Source organism: Neovison vison, chromosome 4 (assembly GCF_020171115.1).
Source record: "Neovison vison isolate M4711 chromosome 4, ASM_NN_V1, whole genome shotgun sequence".
NCBI lineage: Eukaryota > Metazoa > Chordata > Mammalia > Carnivora > Mustelidae > Neogale > Neogale vison.
In genome coordinates this window covers 85,791,049-85,811,868 of record NC_058094.1, presented here as the reverse complement: position 1 = coordinate 85,811,868, position 20,820 = coordinate 85,791,049, and the positions used below count along the sequence as shown (strand labels likewise).

Here is a 20,820-nt window from a genome sequence, read left to right as displayed (position 1 = left end):
TACTTAGCATAACACCTGGAACAAAAGTGCTCTCTGGATTGTTGTATAATGTTTTATTGAGATTGTAGCAGTCATTTTATATTCCACTTTCTGACTCTCTTGTATTTCTGAAGGAGTCATTAAGGAGGACTTGGCCAAATGGTTTTAATTACTCTCCTGGACTTCCCTGGGCTTTGGAGTTAATCACTCCTACCAGGAGGTAATGACACAAGCTCTAAATGTCTCTTGCAGGAGAACTTGTAAATTCCTCTGCTTCCTTCTGTGCCATTCTCCATCTTCAGGCTCACTGTTGCCCAGCTCTGGGCTGACTTTGGGGATGGGGACAGGAGACAGGAAGGTGCAGCTCAGGTTAAATGGAGGACAGCTTGTATTTCACCCAATTTATTCAAATGCCTTTAAGTTAGCAAGCTTCTCACCCAGGGAAATCTCTGTGAGTCTGGCTGGGGCCACATAATAGGGGCAGTGTAGAGCTTAACAGGCAGGAGGGAGGTGAAAATAAACAAGAGGATGTGTGTCTTAGGGAGAGGAATATTTTCTTGGACGGATTAGGTAGGAGGCAGGAGGTACACAGAAAGCCACAAATTACCAACTGATGGAACTGTGAACAGTTAACCATTGCTCAGGTTAATGGCACTCTGATAAAGACATTTCAAATGCTGAAGAATTCTTTGTTTCATGCAGGATAGTCCACTGTTAAGACTTCCTTCTTTTCCTGCTCCCCTTAAAAACTGGGCAAGTTTCCTTGAGAGACCTCATGAGAAGAGGACTTTGATTTGCTTGGTATGTATTTAGGTTGGCTCCTCCTTCAATGGTAACTGAGACTAGAAAACATTTGAGAAGATCATCTGCTTCATTCTAACAGAGAACATAGTCACCGAATCAGAAAAAGATAAATACATCACTTCTCCCTCTTTTTGAAATATTACCAGATTTACATAATCCTCAAGATTTGCCAAATTGTAATTAATATATGCGTAGTTTAAGCTTCTGTTTTATTATATGTCGTTTATAATAATCTTTCCTTGTCAAATGCAATTGACACCCTTTCTTGGCCACAGTACATGAGAATTACCTTCAGCTCTAGATGACTGTAGAAGAGCTGGGGATGATTCTGTGAGGAAATGAACACAGATAAAATGTAGTCATTGAAAATACGCAATCCAAGGAGTGGGTCAGAGCAGCCTTTCCCAGATACGGCTGTCTCCACGGTTTCAAAGTACATTTGATTTTAATTACCTTTAACAATCTCTTGTAATTAAAAATGATATAACTTTTTGGGGGGAGGGTTGAGAAGGGCAGGAGATGGATTGCAGTTGCATCCAAATAGTAAAGGTGATGACACTACCAACACATGGCGTAGAGTCCTCAGTTTACAACACAAGTGAGGTGAGAGCAAGGCAACTGACTTAGACTATATTCACCCCCATGGCTTAGCACAAAGTGGGAACTTGGTGAATGTTTTGGATGACTTTATGATGCAAGCAATTGCAGGCTTGGCTTCTTAACAAGTGCAATCTTGTACACAAAGATATTTGCAGGTTAAGAATGTAGGACTACCAGTTTTCAGTGGTACTTTTTAAGTCCTGTTGTTTGAAAAATGTACTGTTTCCCAGATAGACACCCTCCATGCTGTGAGCAAAGCAATGTGTACATCTCTCTGAGGGTCCTGGTTGGCTTTCTGCTGGTCCTCCCAAGGCACAGGGAGAAGGGGAAGCCAATGCTTTGAGGACCCAGTTGATAGGAAGGCTTTAGTCACCCTTCCAAATTATAACTGCTTATCATAGTCCTAACCTAGCCACCCAGAGGCAGGCAAAGATGGGGCTGAGCAAAGCTGGCTGTACCTGAGGGCTGGAGTCAGGACAGGCTAGCAGCAGGCAGGCAAGGCCCAAAGCAGGCCATGGAGCTCAGAATGAGAGGAAAGGGGGTTTTTCCTTAAAGGTTCTCTGTGTACTTGGATGACCCTACTATTAAGTTGAAAGAATTTTCAGTGTTAAAATCATTTATGAGTTGCTACGGTAGTAAAATTAAGAGAATCCGGAAATCCAGATATAGTCACAGAAGGAAATGATTTGGGCAGATACAATGAGAAACAGCAGAGAGGGTGTGTTCTGTAATGTATGGGGAAGTTTTCAAACAGAGCTAATGAGTCTGTACCAACACCGTCTTAAGTTTCACTAAAATTATTTAGACTTTTCTAAAAAGGCTTTTTAGTTTTAAATAATATCAAGTAATAAAATAGGGTTATTCACATGTAAGTCAATTTTTACACAATCTACAATAAAAAGTTTAGGGACAGATGTATAAGATTAGTTTTTTAAATGATAAATTAAAACCATGGTCAATTATGGTCCACAACATCAGCAAAGAGATGAAAAGAATGTGCACCACAGGGAAGGGGGAATCAGCACCTCATGCACCAGGCACATCACACCTTCCTGGAGGGTAATCTGGCAACATGTGCTAGAAACCTCAAAGCTGGACCTCTAACCGAACTTTCACTTTTAAAAACTTGTCCTGATTAAGCAAGCAATAATGAACATGAGAAGATTTATCTACAAGGACAGTTCACTTGGGAATTATTTGTAAAAAAAATGTGGAACAACTGAAATTTCAATGACAGGGAAGTGCTTTAATAAGGTCTGTTGTGATGGAAGGCCAGGTAGCCATTACAAGTCAGGCTGCAGACAGATATTAATTAATCTGAGAAAGTGCCATGAGATAGTGGTCCATAAAAAAAGCAGCTTAGGTATACTCTGCAAAAATACAGCTATACTTACAAATGCTTTAAGAAAGCCTGAAAGGATCTACACCAGAATATTGATGGATATTTACATTTTAGTTTTTAATTTCCTAAACTTTTGAGTCTTCAGTGAACTTCTGTTACTTTGTAATCAGAAAAATATAAATTTTAAAAATTAAAAGCATTGTGTTTCACTATTTATACTTACTCAAGGTAGAAAAATTGTGTCAAACCCCATCTATATATCTACATAAGAATCTAAAATTTTAAGAAAATACTTAGACAGTAAAACACTTTTTATTTCATGGAATCATTTATTAGATTTATTTTTAACAATCCATTTTTTTTAAATACATGGTGTACTTTTGCTTAAACTTGACACATATATAGTAACAAAAGGGATTTAATGTCCCAAATAGTCTCTGAATGTTTATATATGGACAGAGGACTATGTGCATAATACTTCTCTCAGCTGCCTGCATGCATTTAAGAAAGAGGTAAACAGTAGCTATAGGAAACCAAGTAGGTCCCATCTTTCTCATGTTGCATCAAACACCTACAGGCACTGCTGGATGGAGGAAGCAGCTCTGTCTTCAGGACTTCATTGCTGGTGGGACGTGATGTGATGTGTTTCCTGTTAAGGGGTACCTGAGGGGATTCCAAGAGGTAGGGGGTGACACTGAGGTGCACCCAGTCAGGGGGATGGAGACAAAGGGTGGGGCTGAGGTGGAGAGAGAAAGGAAGCTGGGGAAGACAAGGGGTTGTGAAGGCAACTGCAATGGGGTGGAGAGCATTGGAGTGACTCCAGAGATAGACTGAAAGCTTTGGCCACATAATCCATTATTTACAAAAACAGCACTTACTTTCACCTCTGATCAGCAAGAATTTGGATTTATCTGGTAACATTTTGTAATTTTCTATCCATAATGTTTACTGGGGACCCATTCTGTGCAGAGGACTCTGCTAACTGCTGTGACAGACACAATGATGGGTGTAGGGATCCCTGCCCTCAGTTGCTTACTGTCTATGCATATTATTCGGGCAAAATCCCAAACAATAGTATGCATTATATTGAGGTAGGTATATATTGCTTTCAGCTCTCTGAATGTCCCTCAATGCCTAGCAGACAGGTATTTATGTGCTAAATGTCACTGTTATTATTTTTTAAATGCTGTCTTCATTATTTACTGTTCCAAAGGAAATTCAGTAGTTTCACTGACTTTTAAATGTATAGCCAGCATTTTTCTGACATGAAGAATATTTGCCTCAATAATCTGTGATTATGTAATCTCTACTCATTTCATTAATACAAGTGTTTTATGGTAGTTATAAGCTTCAACAAATAGTCTATGTGATAAAATATGTGGCAATGTGAACTTGTCTTGCCAAACCCAATACTTAATAAGGGACTTACTGTCTTCTATTTATTTCACTTGCATCTTGCACCATAGTTAAATGGTACATGTTGGTGAGTCCCATTCCCCAGCGCAAGCACAAAATTCGACACCATCTTTCTGAGCTAAGTGGAAAAAATAAACAACATGCATGCACCTCTTTTTTCACTCACTTGAGACAACACATTTAGGTATTCATATATCATTGAATTCACTCGGATCTTTGAATACTTGAGCTTCAAATTCCATATGACTCTGTAAAAAATGTGCTCAAATTAGTAAAGACTTCCAAAAAAGGTAAGAAAAACAAAATGTTCTGTATGTTTCCTTTATGTTTGAAGAGCCACAAGTTAACTGAAGAAGAGTGGGGACCAAGAACCTGTGACACTCATACATTGTACACTCACAGGTACAGTGCTATGTTCCAACATGACACTTGGTTTGGGGTCACAAAGATGAGTAAGGCACATGACACAGCTCTCTAGGAGCCTCCAACCTAGTGGGTGGATGGCCAGAAACTGAGTTTAATTCACTGAAGGAAGGGTGTAACAGGGTAAGCACACCAGGGCTCTGGAGTCCAGGAGGCCACGTGATGTCACAGCCAGGCTACTGCTGGAGTGGAGGTGCTTCCTGGAGTCAAGAAGCTGCACTGAGAGCTGGGGTGAGGAAAGGATGTAGTACAGCAAGACAAGAAGACTTCACTTGGGCTTTATTAACAAGGAGGGTGTGGTGACCTCAGCAAGAGCTATTTCAGGAGTATGCTAAAGAAGCCATGGTAGTATAGGTCATAAATATAGACAATTCTCCCATGACATTTGACAGTGAAAAAGAAAGCCATTGGAGGGGAAATAGAAGTAGGTGAGGGATTAAGGTAATTTTTCTTCTTTCTTTCCTTCTTTACTTTTCCTTTTCATTCTTTCCCATCCATGTGTTAAGACAGACAATAAGTAAATGAGTAAATATATTCTATATAATGATAAGAACTATGAAGAAGAAAGAGGCAGTGGAGAGGAGTGGAGGGAGAGGAGTCGTTAAGACAGTGGATGGCAAAAAAAAAAAAAGACACTGGATGGCATCTGTGTAGAGACTGAATGGAGTGAGGGTCTGAGAGATGTGAAGGTCTAGGGACAGGATGCTTAGACAGAGGCTACTTTAATTGCAAAGGCACCTAGGGAGAACAGCAAAATGGCTGGAATGGTTCTGGGGCACAACCCCTCCATTGGGAAGGTAGCAGGAGACCATGGTTGGAGAGAGAAAAGAAGGCCCACTGAATAGACTTCAGACACACTGGGGGTTTTAGGCAAGGGAGGGGCATGGCAGCTTCTGTGTTTCCAAATATACTGTATGTTGTGGAGATTGGTCGGTAGGGGACAACAGTAGAAGCAACAAAGCTGGGTGACTAGCTAGCTGGGCTGGGTGACTGGGTAGCAGCTTGATTTAGGTTGGCAATCACAGACGTGTGGAAAAGAGGTTATATTCAGGGATATATTTTGAAGTAGTAGCTGAAGTATTAGTGCTCTAAGAGGGAAATTAAGGGTAACAGGATTCTGACTAAAACTGAGCATACCGGAGTGTCATTTATTGAGGCAGGGAAGATGGTGGGGAATTATTTTTAGGTGAAAACCAAGAGTTTACTGAGATTATCTACTGGCATGTTGAGTAGGCAGCTGGAGATTGGGAAGGTAGATAATGGTAATATTTATATATCACATTCCACTTATATATCACATTCCATTTATATATCACACTCCACCAACTTAAAATCTTCTAATTAATCCTCATGAGTTTCAAGACAAAATCCAGGCTCCAAGCTCCACTGGCCTTGGCTCTTCTATGCACATCCAGCCTCAAAATCAATCTCATACCACACCGAGTGCTCTTCTAATACAGTATTTGTTTCTCTTTTTCTTCCCCACCTTCATGCATATGCCATTACTTTGCTTAGGTTGCTCTTCTCTATTTTGACCTGGCTAACTATTCTGGCCTAACAACCCAGGTAAGCCTTCCTTGTCTCATCACCCATTCACCAGTGATTCCATACAGCTGGATTAGATGCCCTCGACTACTGCAACCCTCTACTACACATATCTTTATGGACTTGAGCACCAGGGCATGCAGGATACTCCATGATTGGTGACTGAACTTGGACGACTTGCCTAAACTCTCTGAGCCTCAGTTTTCTTATCTATAAAATGAAGATTAATAATACTACATCCTTCATAGGATTGTTAGGGGGATTTAAGGAAGTAATATGGGGCAACGCTCAAGACACTGCCTGACATAGATGAAGCACTGAACAAGTCATTGTTATTATAGTGATACTTATCACACTGTTGTGTAATTATTTTCACACTGGTTTTTCCTAAGAAAATATTAGTTCTTGAATGCAGACATGAAGCCTTTCATCTGTGTTTCTGGAACACATTATGCTTTAATAATTGTTTCTTACATGAATGAATGAGTTAATGAATGGGGAAAAAATACCATTAGGCTACAGCAGTATTATGAAATGAACCAGCATGTTCTTCTTCAGTTGGCTTCCTCTACTTAGAAACTATTCTCAGTGGGTGAATGTAATTCATCTGATCCTTTACTCACCAAACCAAGAAGTTCTGGGTTATTGATCCTACATTATATATTGGTCACTATTCAGTGAAAGTAATATCATTACCTTTGGATCAGGAAGACATGGTCCAAAAGCTTCTAGTAGAAGGGTCTCTTCTCTTACAGCCTGTTCATAGTCTGTGAAAGACAGCTTCCCATCATGATCATGATCCTAGGGGATGACCAGCCATGTATCAGTCAATATGTATAATACTTATTGCAAACACAAACTGTCTTTTCATGGTCAAGTATTGATAGAAGAAAGGTGTTGGAAAAATGAGAGACTAAATATTAAAATTGAAAAGAACTTTCATCATTACAATTAAAAAGCACAAGATAAGTGTTTTATTATTTATCAAGTGTCCCATTCTGGCCTGTAAGTTTTAATATAAAACCCTAAATTTCCCATATTTACCATTTTTTTAAGTGTTATTTCAACCAAATCTTTGATTCCTTCATCAGGGTCTTCTTCAGATGGCTGTTTGAGTAGACTGTTCTTCAACATATGGAACATTTCCTCCTTTGAAATGAATCCATCACCATTCAAATCAAACACCTCAAAGCAATCTTTTAAAAAAATAACAAATTATGAATTTGATACTATGACTAAGGGAATATTTGCTCTGACAAAATGTTCAAGGCCGAGGTCTGTATTGGGAATATTCATGTCAACATTGCAGGACTGAGTGCAATCTGATTTCCATAGGAAATGCTTAATGTACACTAGCTGAATATGGTCAACAACCCTTAGAAAATGGCTCCTTACACTCACTCAGCTAAGAGTAACCATGCTAAGGAACAATGATTTGACCATTTCATCTTGAAATTCTTGGAAAACTGACTGAAATATGATCCTTAAACAGAGTTCATCAGAGTGAATTAAGAATTAAATAAGAATCAGAACACTCTAATCAATGTTCTCTACTTCCATGGTTAATAATTCAGGTAACAATATTTACCTTATGTACATTAATACATAAATCCATATGTACATAGTTAGCATGTATAGTATATGCTTATGCAGTTTTGCTTGGCATGAATTACTCCTCAGAATCTTTTTATTTTCCTTGGTATTAATTTTTTTCAATCTTTATCATTGACTTGAATTTGCTCCATAAAAGAGGCTAATGGAGATTCGAACCAACCAACTGAAAGACAAACCTGTTTTACTGGCTGGCTGTTTACTGTTTACTGGCTGGCTAGGAATGTACATGGATGTACATTCTTTAGATATGTTAATCCTAGTGTATAAAGCAATAGGGTAACCTGAAATCTTACATTTCATTTTTTCTTCCAAAGTTCCTCGAAGAAATACTGATAATCCATAAATCCACTCTGATACGTTTACACAGCCATCGTTGTCCTTATCAAAACCTCGGAATACTAAGAGAGAAGTACAACATAATACTTGTGCAGCACTTTTGTTCTCAGTAATATATTTACACTTGTGCTACCTACTTTTAAAACGTGGACACAACTTCAAGATCAGATGGTCTGACATGCTCATTTGACAAAGAAGGAAACTAAGATATAACATTGGAAAACTCTTTTATTTAAACTTTCACATATTCCTTTCATATTTTATGGAAACAAAGTAAATTCTGAGTATCTAAATACACTAATCAATAATTATTAATATATGAATATACTGATATACTAAATGTGTTGATATGTTAACATAAAATATGTGATTTTATATTTTTCTTACTCAAGAAAAGAAATGCTACTATACAGTTGATAAAGTTATAACTTAATTTTTATTGAAATAGTTTTGATGATATAAGGAAATTTATATTCTTTTAAAATTGTTCTTTTCATTAATATATTTACTAAGTATAAATAGAAATATTTTAGGTTTATGGATATAAAGTAAGGAAAAGCTAATTATTCAAGCTGGGCTTTGTTCTTTTCTTAAGTACACAAAATAGAGTACATAGAATCACTTCCCTGTGACCCTTCCCTCTGAATACACAAATTAATTTTTTATATTCAAGTGAAATTAGGAATTCAGAACATTAAGCTTCCTACCAAGACTGTCCAAACTCCCAATTTTTTTTTCCCAGTTATGGTGGATCTGACACATTTGAATATTGCATGTCTTCTTACCTCTGTCCATAATCATGTCATCTGTCATTCCAAATGTCACGTGCAGGATGTTTCGAAATGCATTACGATCTAGCCCAATGGTGGTACCTTGCCGCTCTGTTACTTCTCCCACCAAATTATAAAAAAGATTTATAAGACAGTTTACTTCAAATTTACTAACTGTGAAAAGATAAAATTAAGATATAACAAAATACATTTTAATCTTTAGTTTATTTAAATTTTGCATTAATGAGTTTATAGATAACATGAAGGCCACCAAATATTTAGTTTTTAACAGAAGACTATCCTGTTTTAAGATTCATGACCCTTAAGAGAGAATGACCACTACAAAGGATTCTCCACTAAAATAAGAGAGACAACCTTACCTCCACACAGGGGTTGAATATTAAATTTAGTCACATTATTATTTAGTCACAATATTAGCCAATTTTCCTGAATAATGATTGTGGGGCCAGATGCTAAACTTTAAAGGCAGTAGGTGCAATTCAAAGCAAGCAAGGTAACGCTTAAGAATGGTAACTTTTCCCCAGCATTTTGATTATAGGCATTTATGAGATTTAAAGTTTAACTTCTGCCTGGAAATAGATATCAGACTCCTGAACACTAGGCAACAATTTTCACTTCACATCATCAGCCTTAGTCAAATGAATAAGCTGTATTTTGGATATCAGAATCATTTTTTCCCCAGTAAAGAAGCATTTAACCATATTACAGCACCAATTATAGTTCTTAATATACATGATGTGAAAATTAACATGCAAGTACTCAGCAGTATTTTGGAGAAAAGGAATTTTTATTTAAAATAGACACACAGATGTGTCTACTGGTCCATACACATAAATGTATGAAGGGTGTTTATAAACCCTGAGCTAATTATTTGTGCTCCAATTTTCATTTGAGGTACGTAGGTGGAAGCACTATTGCCTGGCATAAATGTGAGTTTGAATATGAAGTATAGGTGGAGCATGAGAAAGGTTTTATTTCAAAACACAACAAATTACAGTCCAGTACTTCTAAAAACAAGGATGAAACCTGTGTGTGTTTAAAAGGTGAATTGTTTTGTTTTTGGTTTAAATAAACTAAATTTTAAAAATTGAAAAAAATGACTATATTGCAGAAAAAAATAAAATAAAGGAAAACAGCAGATAGGAATAGAGAAATCATGCCTCATCTACAAGTCGAGACAGGCTCAAGTATGATTTCTGGTTTGGGGTATCACATTTTAGGAGGGACATTGAAAATTTGGGGAAATAAGTGATTTAGTAAAAATCTAGGTTAATACTGCAAAAGAATATAATGGTTATAGTTTTTAAAAAAGCTGTTAGTGGGGGGGGTAGGTAAGCCTGGTGGTGGGTATTAAGGAGGACATGTATTGCATGGAGCACTGGGTGTGGTGTGTAAACAATGAATCTTGGAACACCGAAAAAATAAAAAGTGTCTGTAGAAAATGGCTTGTCAGTTCTTCAAAAATAAAATTAAACATAGAAATATATGTAACTCAGTGATTCCACTTCTGCGTTTATACTTAAAAGAGTTGAAAGCAAGAGCTCTGATACTTTCATATCAATGTTTATAGCAACGTTATTCACAATAAGCCTTAAAAGTGAAATCAAGCTAGGTGTCCACCAGTGAATGAATGGATAAGTAACACGTAGTGTATACATACAATGGAGTATGTTTCAGCCTTGAAAAGGAAAGGAATTTTGACTCTTGCCGCAAGATGGATGAAGCTTGCATACATTTTCCTGAATGAAAAAAGTTAGATATAAAAGGACACATATTGTATGATTTCACTTATATCATGTACTTAGAGTGGTGTGATTCATAGATACAGATAGTAGAATGGTGGTTGCCATGGGCTGGGGAAGGGGAAAATGGGAAGTTATAGTTTAATGGGTACAGTTTCAGTTGGGAAAAATGAAAAGATGGATGGTGGTAATGGCTCCACAACAATGTGAATGTATGTAATGCCATAGAGTTGTACACTTAAAATGGTAAATTTTATGTTATACATATTTAACCAAACACACAAATATCCAAAAATAAGAGAGCTACTACTAGTTAAAGAAAAGCCTGCATGAAGAATGATGTTCATGCATATAAAATGTCAGCAGTGGGGATGTTTATTAGCCATTTTTCCATCTTGGCTAAAATAAAAATTAAAGAATATTACCTTAATTTATTACCCTAAGGATCCAAGGTTAGCCATAAGAAAGTTTTGTTGTTGTTGTTGTTGAAATGTTTAATTTCCAGAATAAAATACTAAATGAAATTAAGGGAAATTCAAGAATGGATTTTCTGCAGACCATATCTGTAAAATGGTAGGTTAGCTGAGCAATCACTTAAGATATTTTTTTTTTCTCTGATTCTACAGAATTTATCCATTTCATCCTGGTGGGATTATCATCTGGCAACTAAAAGGAAATTTGACTTTAGGGAAAAGTTACTCGGTTTCTTTGTTTTGTTTCATTTTTAAATTTTTATTTATTTTTAAAATTTCTTTTCAGTGTTCCAGAATTCATTGTTTATGCACCACACCCCATGTTTCATGCAATATGTGCCCTCTATAATGCCCACCACCAGTCTCACCCAACCTCCAACCCCCGACACCTCCAAAACTCTCAGATTGTTTTTCAGAGTCCATAGTCTCTCATGGTTTGTCTCCCCCTTCAGTTTCCCCCAACTCCCTTCTCCTTCCCATCTCCCCATGTCCTCAGTATTATTTCTTTTATTTTTCTTTTAGAGATTTTCTTTATTTATTTGGCAGACAGAGATGACAAGTAGGCAGAAAGGCGGGCAAAGAGAGAGGAGGGGCAATGGCTCCCTGCTGAGCAGAGAGCCCAATGCAGGGCTTGATCCCAGGACCCTAGGATCATGACTCGAGCTGAAGGCAGAGGCTTTAACCCACTGAGTCACCCGGGTGCCCCCTCCATGTTATTTCTTATGCTCCACAAATAAACGAAACCATATGATAATTGAATCTCTCTGCTTGACTTATTTCACTCAGCATAATCTCTTCCAGTCCTGTCCATGTTGATACAAAAGCTGGGTATTCATCCTTTCTGATGGAGGCACAATACTCCATTGTATATATAGATCACATATTCCTTAACCATTCGTCTGCTGAAGGGCATCTTGGTTCTGTTCCACAGTTTGGCGACTGTGGCCATTGTTGTTATGAACATTGGGGTACAGATGACCCTTCTTTTCACTACAGTCTGTATCTTTGGGGTAAATACTCAGTAGTGCAATTGCAGGGTCATAGCGTAGCACTATTTTAAATTTCTTAAGGAATCTCCACACTGTTTTCCAAAGTGGCTGCACCAACTTGCATTTCCACCAGCAGTGTAAGAGGGTTCCCCTTTCTCCACATCCTCTCCAACACTTGTTGTTTACTGTCTTGTTAATTTTGGCCATTCTAACTGGTGTAAGGTTGTATCTGGTATCTCAATGTGATTTTGATTTGAATCTCCCTGATGGCTAGTGATGATGAACTTTTTTTCACGTGTCTATTAGCCATTCGTATGTCTTCATTGGAGAAGTGTCTGTTCATGTCTTCTGCCATTTTTTGACATGATTATCTGTTTTGTGTGTGTTGAGTTTGAGGAGTTCTTTATAGATCTTGGATATCAGCCCTTTGTCTGTAATGTCATTTGTGAATATCTTCTCCCATTCCGTGGGTTGCCTCTCTGTTTTGTTGCCTGTTTCCTTTGCTGTGCAGGAGCTTTTGATCTTTTTGAAGTCCCCAAAATTCATTTTCACTTTTGCTTCCTTTGCCTTTGGAGACGTGTCTTGAAAGAAGTTGCTGTGGCCAATGTCAAAGAGGTTACTGCCTATGTTCTCCTCTAAGATTCTGATGGATTCCTGCCTCACATTGAGGTCTTTTATCGATTTTGAGTTTATCCTTGTGTATGGTGTAAGAGAATGGTCGAGTTTCATTCTTCTACACATAGCTGTCCAATTTTCCCAGCACCATTTATTGAAGAGACTGTCTTTTTTCCACTGTATATTTTTTACTGCTTTGTCGAAGATTATTTGACCATATTGTTGAGGGGCCATATCTGGGCTCTCTACTCTGTTCCACTGGTCTATGTGTCTGTTTTTATGCCAGTATCATGCTGTCTTGGTGGTCACAGCTTTGTAGTAAAGCTTGAAACCAGGCAACATGATGCTCCCAGTTTTGTTTTTCTTTTTCAACACTTCCTTAGCAATTCGGGTTCTCTTCTGGTTTCAAACAAATTTTAGGATTGTTTGTTCCAGCTCTTTGAAGAATACTGGTGGAATTTTGATCAGAATGGCTTTAAAAGTATAGATTGCTCTAGGTAGTATAGACATTTTAACAATGTTTATTCTTCTGATCCATGACCCTGGAATGGTCTTCTATCTTTTTGTGTCTTCTTCAATTTCTTTCATGAGTGTTCTGTAGTTCCTTGAATGCAGATCCTTTACCTCTTGGTTAGGTTTATTCCCAGGTATCTTATGGTTCTTGATGCTATAGTAAATGGAATCAATTTTTTAATTTCCCTTTCTGTATTTTCTTTGTTAGTGTATAAGTAAGCAACTAATTTCTGTACATTGATTTTGTATCCTGCCACATTACTGAATTGCTGAATTAGTTCTATTAGTTTGGGAGTGAAGTCTTTTTGGGTTTTCCATATAAAGTATCATGTCATCTGTGAAGAGAGAGAGTTTGACTTCTTTACTGCCAATTTGAATACCTTTTACTTCTCTTTGTTGTCTGATTGGTTTTTGTCTGATTTGTTGTATGATTGTTGCTAGGACTTCTAATACTATGAAGGCTGGGGTAGTGATTCTCATATCAGATAAGTTAGATTTTAAGCTACAGACTGTAGTCAGAGATACAGAAGGACACTACATAATTCTTAAAGGGTCTATCAACCAAGAAGATCTAACAATTGTAAATATTTTTACCCTCAATATGGGAGCAGCCAATTACATAAGAAAACTGTTAATCTAGATAGAGTCATATTGATATGCATACATTAATAGTAGGAGATCTTAACATGCCACTCTCAGTAATAGACAGATCATCCAAGCAGAAAATCAATAAACAAACAAGAGCATTGAATGACACATTGGACTGGATGGACCTCATAGATATATACAGAAGATTCCACCCTAAAACAACAGAATACTCATTCTTCTGGAGTGCACATGGAACCTTCTCCAGAATAGACCACATACTGAGCCACAAATCAGGGCTCAACCAGTACCAAAAAAATGAGATTATTCCCTGCATATTCTCAGATCACAATGCTTTGAAACTGGAGCTCAACCACATGAAAAACTTTGGAAGGAATTCAAACACCTGGAAGCTAAAGACCACCTTGCTTAAGAATGCTTGGATCAACCACGAAATCAAAGAAGTACTTAAACAATTCATGGAAACCAATGAGAATGAAGATACTTTAGTCCAAATCCTATGGATTTGGGATACAGCAAAGGCGGTCCTAAGGGGAAAATACATAGCCATCCAAGCCTCCCTCAAAAAAATTGAAAAATCCAGAATACACCAGCTGTCTTTACACCTTAAAGAACTGGAGAATCAACAACAAATTAAGCCAAACCCACACACAAGAATGGAAATAATCAAGATTAGAGTAGAGATCAATGAGATAGAAACTAGAGATACAGTAGAATGCATCAATGAAACTAGAAGCTGGTATTTTGAAAGAATCAATAGGATCTATAAACCATTGGCCAAACTAAGCCAAAAGAAAAGAGAGAAGGCCCAAATTAATAAAATTATGAACGAAAGGGGAGAGATCATAGCTAACACCAAGGAAATAGAAACAATCATCAGAAATTCTTATCAACAGTTATATGCCAATTAATTAAGCTACCTAGATGAAATGGATGCATTCCTGGAAAACTATAAACTTATAAAACTAAATCAGGAAGAAATCGACAACCTGAATAGAATAGACTAATATCTAGTAACAAGATTGGAGCAGTGATCAAAAACCTCCCAAAAAACAAGAGCCCAGGACCTGACGGATTCCCTGGGGAATTCTACCAAACTTTCAAAGAAGAAATAATACCTATTCTTCTGAAGCTGTTTCAAAAAATTGAAGCAGAAGGAAAACTTCCAGACTCTTTTTATGAAGCCAGCATTACCCTGATTTCCAAACTAGGCAAAGACCCCACCAAAAAGGAGAATTTCAGACCAGTATCACTGATGAATATGGATGCTGAGATTCTCAACAAGATCCTAGCAAACGGGATCCAACAGTACATTAAAAAGATTATCTACCATGACCAGGTGGGATTTGTCACTGGGTTGCAAGGGTGGTTCAACATTCTCAAATCAATTAATGTGATAGAACAAATCAATAAGAGAAGATAGAAGAACCACATGGTCCTCTCAATTGATGCAGAAAAAACATTTGACAAAATCCAGCATCTGTTCCTGATTAAAACACTTCAAAGTATAGGGATAGAGGGAACATTCCTCAACTTCATAAAATCTATCTATGAAAAACCCACAGTAAATATCATCCTCAATAGGAAAAAGCTGACAGCTTTCCCTTTGAGATCAGGAACACGACAAGGATGCCCAGTCTCACCACTCTTGTTCAACATAGTATTGGAAAGTTTCTCTGTTTAAACAAGTTGTTAATTATAATGCCTGTTATTTGTAACAATTTCTATAGAATTTAACTAGTAATTATCAAGGTTTTTAAGGCCCACTTTAAAAATTTGACGTAAGGACAAAAATCAAGAGTTGACTATTTTCCTGCCAGGTTTTCTTTTTTTCAATTTTTATTTATTTATTTGTCAGAGAAAGGGAGAGAATGAGTAAGCACAGCAAACAGGGGGAGCAGCAGGGAGAGGGAGAAGCAGGCTCCCTGCTGAGCAAGAAGCCCAATGTGGGACTCTGAGCCAAAGGCAGACACTTAACCTACTGAGCCACCCAGGCTAAGAGAATGACTGCAGTACATTGCATACTTACTGAACAGAGACTAAAACAAATTCAGCATTGTGTATATCAGATATTGCATTGCTTTTGTAAAATGTTTACTAGATGTTTTAAGAAGATCTGGTCTTTTCCTTGAAATGGAATTATTTTGAGAAAAACACAGTCATTTTGTGAATAGTCAAAAGGTCAATGTATTAAAAGGTAAATGAAAACCTGGCAGGAGGGATGCCTGAACATTCTAAAACGTGCTCTTCGAATTTCATAGGTAACTTTAGAATTGTATTTAGACAGAAACACAGAATTGTACTTGGTCAAGGAACCCAAGATTTGTTTAATGAGAAAGATACTGTCTAATGAGCAAACTTGTAAATTTTGCTGCTGATTGCAAAACTAACGGCCACTTGAGAAAATAGAAGAATCCACAATCCCAATATCGACTCCATTGTGCAAAGGAAGAATGGGTTTATCATCGTTCTAGAGCTTATAGGATCTAGTGCCTTCTAGTTGTATTTAGTATCTAATGTAATAAGTGGTGAGATGTTCTCCTTTAGTGAAGTGGCACTGTCTATAAAAGTTACGGTGGGTATAAACATCTGAAACTTCTTAGAAATTCTAAGACCATGTTCTAGAATGTGTGATTGGAGCAGATATCTTTAATAAGTGCTCATTTTGTCACCTGCAAGGTCTCCTTTACCTTGAAACCCCACTGGCAACAGCAAAGCCCAAGGAGTTGGGGGTAAATTCTTTACTGTGTGTTTAGCTTTGTGGAACTCTTTGGTCTCCAGACACATTTCCTTTTTTTGAGGTACAGGGTTTTGTGCATTTCAACTCTTTTCAGCTATTGATAACCATTTTCCCCTTATGGATCTCCTGGTAAGTTTTCAGAACTTGGACCCTTCCAGTGTATTTGCACTAAAAAGAGCTAGAAAGCAGACATATGTTTGTTGTGCTAGTTTTCTCTTCCTTTTTTTTTTTTTAAGATTTTATTTATTTGACAGAAAGAGAAATCACAAGCAGGCAGGGACGCAGGCAGAGAGAGGAGGAAGCAGGCTCTCCGCAGAGCAGAGAGCCCGATGCGGGGCTTGATCCCAAGACCCTGGGATCATGACCTGAGCCGAAGGCAGAGGCTTTAACCCACTGAGCCACCCAGGTGCCCCTGTTGTGCTAGTTTTCTTGAGTCCAGTGGGTTTCATACATATTTGATACCTATGTCTGAGGCTAAAACCACACATGTTGTGTCAGTATAAAAATAATGTTTCTATAATGGAAAGGTAAGTTAAGAAGAGGGTTTGAGAAGCAAGTCAGTGCATGCGTGGGAGTGTAGTACTAGATGCCTGGATACCTATATACTGGTCCTTAAGATCATGGACAACCATGGGTACCTGGCCAACCATCCAGAGATTCCCTTCCAGACTTTTCTTTAGCGGACATTAAGAGGGCTCCAGGAGAACTTAGACTGGAGGTGGGAAGCCGGCTGAGCAGGTAGAACACAAGCCCTTCCAGAAACTTCTCATCCAGCACTTGATTATTACTTACAGTGCTTGCAATTTTTAATTAAGGTGTCCGTCAACTTCTGCAGCTTCTTGCGGTTCATGCCGGCGGTAGGGAATTGGGCAGCGGCGGGTGTCTAGGGGCGCCCGGCTAACGCGACCCTTTCTTGCCCTGGGTCTGGGGCAGCTGGGCGGACTCTCCCCCACTACGCGCGCGCGCGTGCGCGCGGAGCCCTAAACTCACAGAGTGCCCATGGCAACGCCTAGGCCGGCTGCCGATTGGCTTCTGGGCGCGCACGCGAGGTGCGTGCGCGGCCCTAACACACAACGTGGCCATGGCAACGCCTGGGCCAGCCACCTATTGGCTCCTGGGTCTGGGCGCACTGTCCCACTTGGAGAGTCCCTGTCAGGGGTACTTGCGGATTCTGCTCTAATTGAGGAGTCGGAATTTTGATTTTGTTGCTGTCTTTGGGCTTCGCAGCCCCTTCGATGGACTGCACTGTGAATCAAGGTCGTCTGAAAATATGTTGTGCACGCTGCGTGAGGGGTATTTTGGATGGTGAGCGTCGCACCAAGAGAGGCTTCAGATCTTCAGGTAGATCTGGGGAAACTTGGAGGAGCTTCAAGAATTAGCAGGTGTGTTATCCCGACATTGTTTTGCAGGGTGTAGGAGGGTGAGGAGCTTGCCTTTAACGCTGAGCTACGTTTTTGGTTATGTTTTTGCTATGATGCCTGGAGGTAGCCTGGAACAAGATAACCCTCAAGATTTGAGTGATGTTACTGGGAGCAAAGGTAACTTGGAATAGTCCTTCTTCCCCCTTTCCTTCATTTTTGGAGATGGAAGTAGAAGTTGGGGGTAGAATCCGGGAAAAGCCATCAGTAATGTTAAGCTAGTTAAAAAGGCAGCCTCCCAAAGAGACTGATTGACAACTGCCACTTGTCTGTGGGGTACAATCCAACCTTGCTTTTCTGAAAAATATCCCAGTAAAACTGGTCTTTAACTTATTTTGAAAGGCAGGCTCTGTATTTTTTAATGTAGGAGGAGTTTCTGGTCTTCTTAACCACAGATGGGACACCCTCTTTGAATTAAGATAGCAATAAAATGTGTTAGCTCAGCCAGGAGCACAGAACCTACAGTATTCTCCGATGTGTTTACCTACTTGTTTTACATCAGTGGGGAAAATGTCTTTGAAAACAAATTATTTCAGGGGTGCCTGGGTGGCTCAGTCAGTTGGGGATTTCAGGTTGTGATGATCTCAGGGTCTTGAGATTCAGGCCTGCATCCACTTCTGGCTCAGTGGGGAGTCTGCTTGTCCTTCTCCCTCTGCCTGTGCCCCCACATGTGCTCTCTCTTAAATAAATAAATAAATAAATAAGAAAACAAATTATTTCATAGTATACATACTGTCATTGTTAGACTGAAAGCAGAAAAATTCTGCCAGTCATGACTAACAATCCAAAATGAATTAGTTCCAGTGTTGAGGTCTCTGATTTTCTCTCCTTGTTTTATTTGTTTGTCAGATAAAGGTTTGGGAAGCTGTTTGAAACCAGAGTCAAGGATGCCTGGTGAAGGCATGGACTGTGTTATCCTAAAGCAAATTCTCTAAGAACGGTAAAACAATGTGAAATGATAGTGATTATGAGTTTGCAACAGTTCTCTGGTTACATAGCATTCCTCTATATCCTGTTGTCTAGCAGCTGTGACACTTCGAATTAGATTGCAGAGAACGAATGGGAAGGACTAGACATATTCTAATTGTACCCACCTGTGAAACCCTCATGACTTTTGTTTGATGACAATATTGTAGGAAATATTTCATTTATAGAGATTGTTGTAGGACTCATTTAAAAAAAACAAGGAGCCAGAAGAGTGGCTGTCAGTAGTAAGTAAGAGAAGCCACTGGCCCCACCTGTCTTGTGCTGGTTGGTCTGTTATAAACCATGTATTAAGTGTCCTGGTCAGATGCCCTGCTGGCACGTCTTAGAGGGCAGGTCTCCACTAGAGGGGAGCACACTGATGGGCATATCCAGGCGTTTTTACAGACATCATACACTGGGAGCTTGTTGATGAGCTAATCAGTTCTTACTTCACAAGTTTAGGTTTAGGACCCATCAGCCATCTTCCCTTAAAGTAGAAAAAATATGATGTAAGGACAGTAACACAGAAGGTTGATATTAAAATTGTCAAATCTGTTCTACCAGGCCAAAATTCTTTAACCTGCTAAGAACACTCTGTAATATTCTCTTCTTCCATTTCTCCCCTTCCCCAAGTTCTTTCTTCCATGCTGTTCTTTTAGTGAAAAATTTCCAAGGGCATTCCAAAGAAGAAGAAATTAGTCCTCTAAGACAGCGGGCAAGATATTTGTTAGGGGAGTATTTTGTCAACATATTGGAAAACTTCAGTGCATTCATTACATTCTTGTGAAGTTTTTTGAATTTAATATTTTTAGACTTCAGAAATAAGCTGTAGGCAGGATAAGGTCAGTTAATCATATTTCAAAGCAATTTGCAGTTTTTAGTTGCTTGTGTTGAGTAGACAGAGGATCACTTACTCCCTCATGGGCGTTTTCAGAGTAAGACAACTGAACCTGAACAGTTACTTCATATCTAGTCAATCAATAATAGAATAATAAAAAAAACCTGCATTTAATCTCTACTGTACACAAATTTTACTGTGCATGACATGATCATCAAACTTTCCAAAATTCAACTTTGCAATGGAGGCTTTTGTAAATAAAAAAGTACATTAAAGTGACTATCAGTGCTATAAATGTTTCCTTTAATTTTGTGTGCAAAACAGTCTTCCCTTTGATTCACAATTAACTGGAGTTTTGCCCGTGATAAACAGCTTGAACCTTGAGTTGAAGAAAGTCTTTTACTTCATGTGGACCTTTTATGATGAAGGCATTTGAAAGCTGTTTAGGAAATGACATCATAGAATTGATTTTCAAGTAAATTACAAATCTATTATGAAATTATTTTAATACAAGGAAAATATAAAGTTTAATTATTTACATAATTTAAATTCAATTTTACCAATTTTAGTATGTAGAGAAAATGTTGAGAAATTCAGAGGTGATCTTAGCCAACTGGGTGGTTGACTCTCCACTTCTCTCTCTTGCCACTTGTCTTTGCTGCTACCTTGTGTTCCTTGTTGCCTTTGGCATCTCCAGTAGTTCACCTATCTGCCCTAAGACTTCTATACATTCCTCACCTATCGCCAGAGGCAGCTCTTGGAGAGTTTTTGACTTCTCTGTGTGAAGTGAATCCCTCTCTATTCTGTGCTCATTCTTGGCCTCAGAACTATTTCCTTCTAGTTCTTGCTACAATGAGTGATTGCTCTCTTTGCTCTCTCCTTCCCAATAGACTATAAATTACATAATCTCTCTCTCTCTCTCTCCCTATATTCATGACTATTTTTGTCTCTGGATCTCTGTATCTGTTATCTGTCTTTCTGTATCTCTGAAGTTTGGCAACATGGTCCATATTCTGTTGTCTGTAGTAAGAGGGGGGGAGTGTGAGAATTTGCCTGAGTAGGGATGGGCT

General features: G+C 38.4%; 1 protein-coding gene across 2 annotated transcripts; it reads right to left on the bottom strand.

Annotated features, from left to right (window-relative positions):
• Window positions 1-3,066: 3,066 nt before the first annotated feature.
• EFCAB1 (EF-hand calcium binding domain 1) lies at window positions 3,067-17,490 on the bottom strand. 2 transcript variants are annotated; one of them, XM_044244492.1, is made up of 7 exons: window positions 17,321-17,490; window positions 8,845-9,003; window positions 8,017-8,121; window positions 7,154-7,305; window positions 6,806-6,910; window positions 4,308-4,389; window positions 3,067-3,388 (listed from the first exon to the last, which is right to left on the bottom strand). In XM_044244492.1, exons 1-6 carry the CDS (start codon window positions 17,376-17,378, stop codon window positions 4,330-4,332), a joined length of 639 nt encoding a protein of 212 aa, XP_044100427.1. In that variant the 5' UTR covers window positions 17,379-17,490; the 3' UTR covers window positions 3,067-3,388; window positions 4,308-4,329. The 2 variants fall into 2 exon arrangements, with proteins under 2 accessions (XP_044100427.1, XP_044100428.1); XM_044244493.1 differs by lacking the exon at window positions 3,067-3,388 and having other exon boundaries at window positions 3,613-4,389.
• Between the last annotated feature and the right edge of the window lie 3,330 nt (window positions 17,491-20,820).

Excerpts from the sequence above, each read along its gene's own strand:
- EFCAB1 (XM_044244492.1), bottom strand. The coding sequence starts at position 17,378 with ATGAACCGCAAGAAGCTGCAGAAGTTGACGGACACCTTAATTAAAAAT. Across the intron at positions 7,306-8,016 it reads TTTGGAAGAAAAAATGAAAT|ATTGCTTTGAGGTGTTTGAT; the intron begins GTAAGATTTCAG and ends TTTTTTTAAAAG. Across the intron at positions 4,390-6,805 it reads CATGTCTTCCTGATCCAAAG|AGTCATATGGAATTTGAAGC; the intron begins GTAATGATATTA and ends CATTTTTTACAG.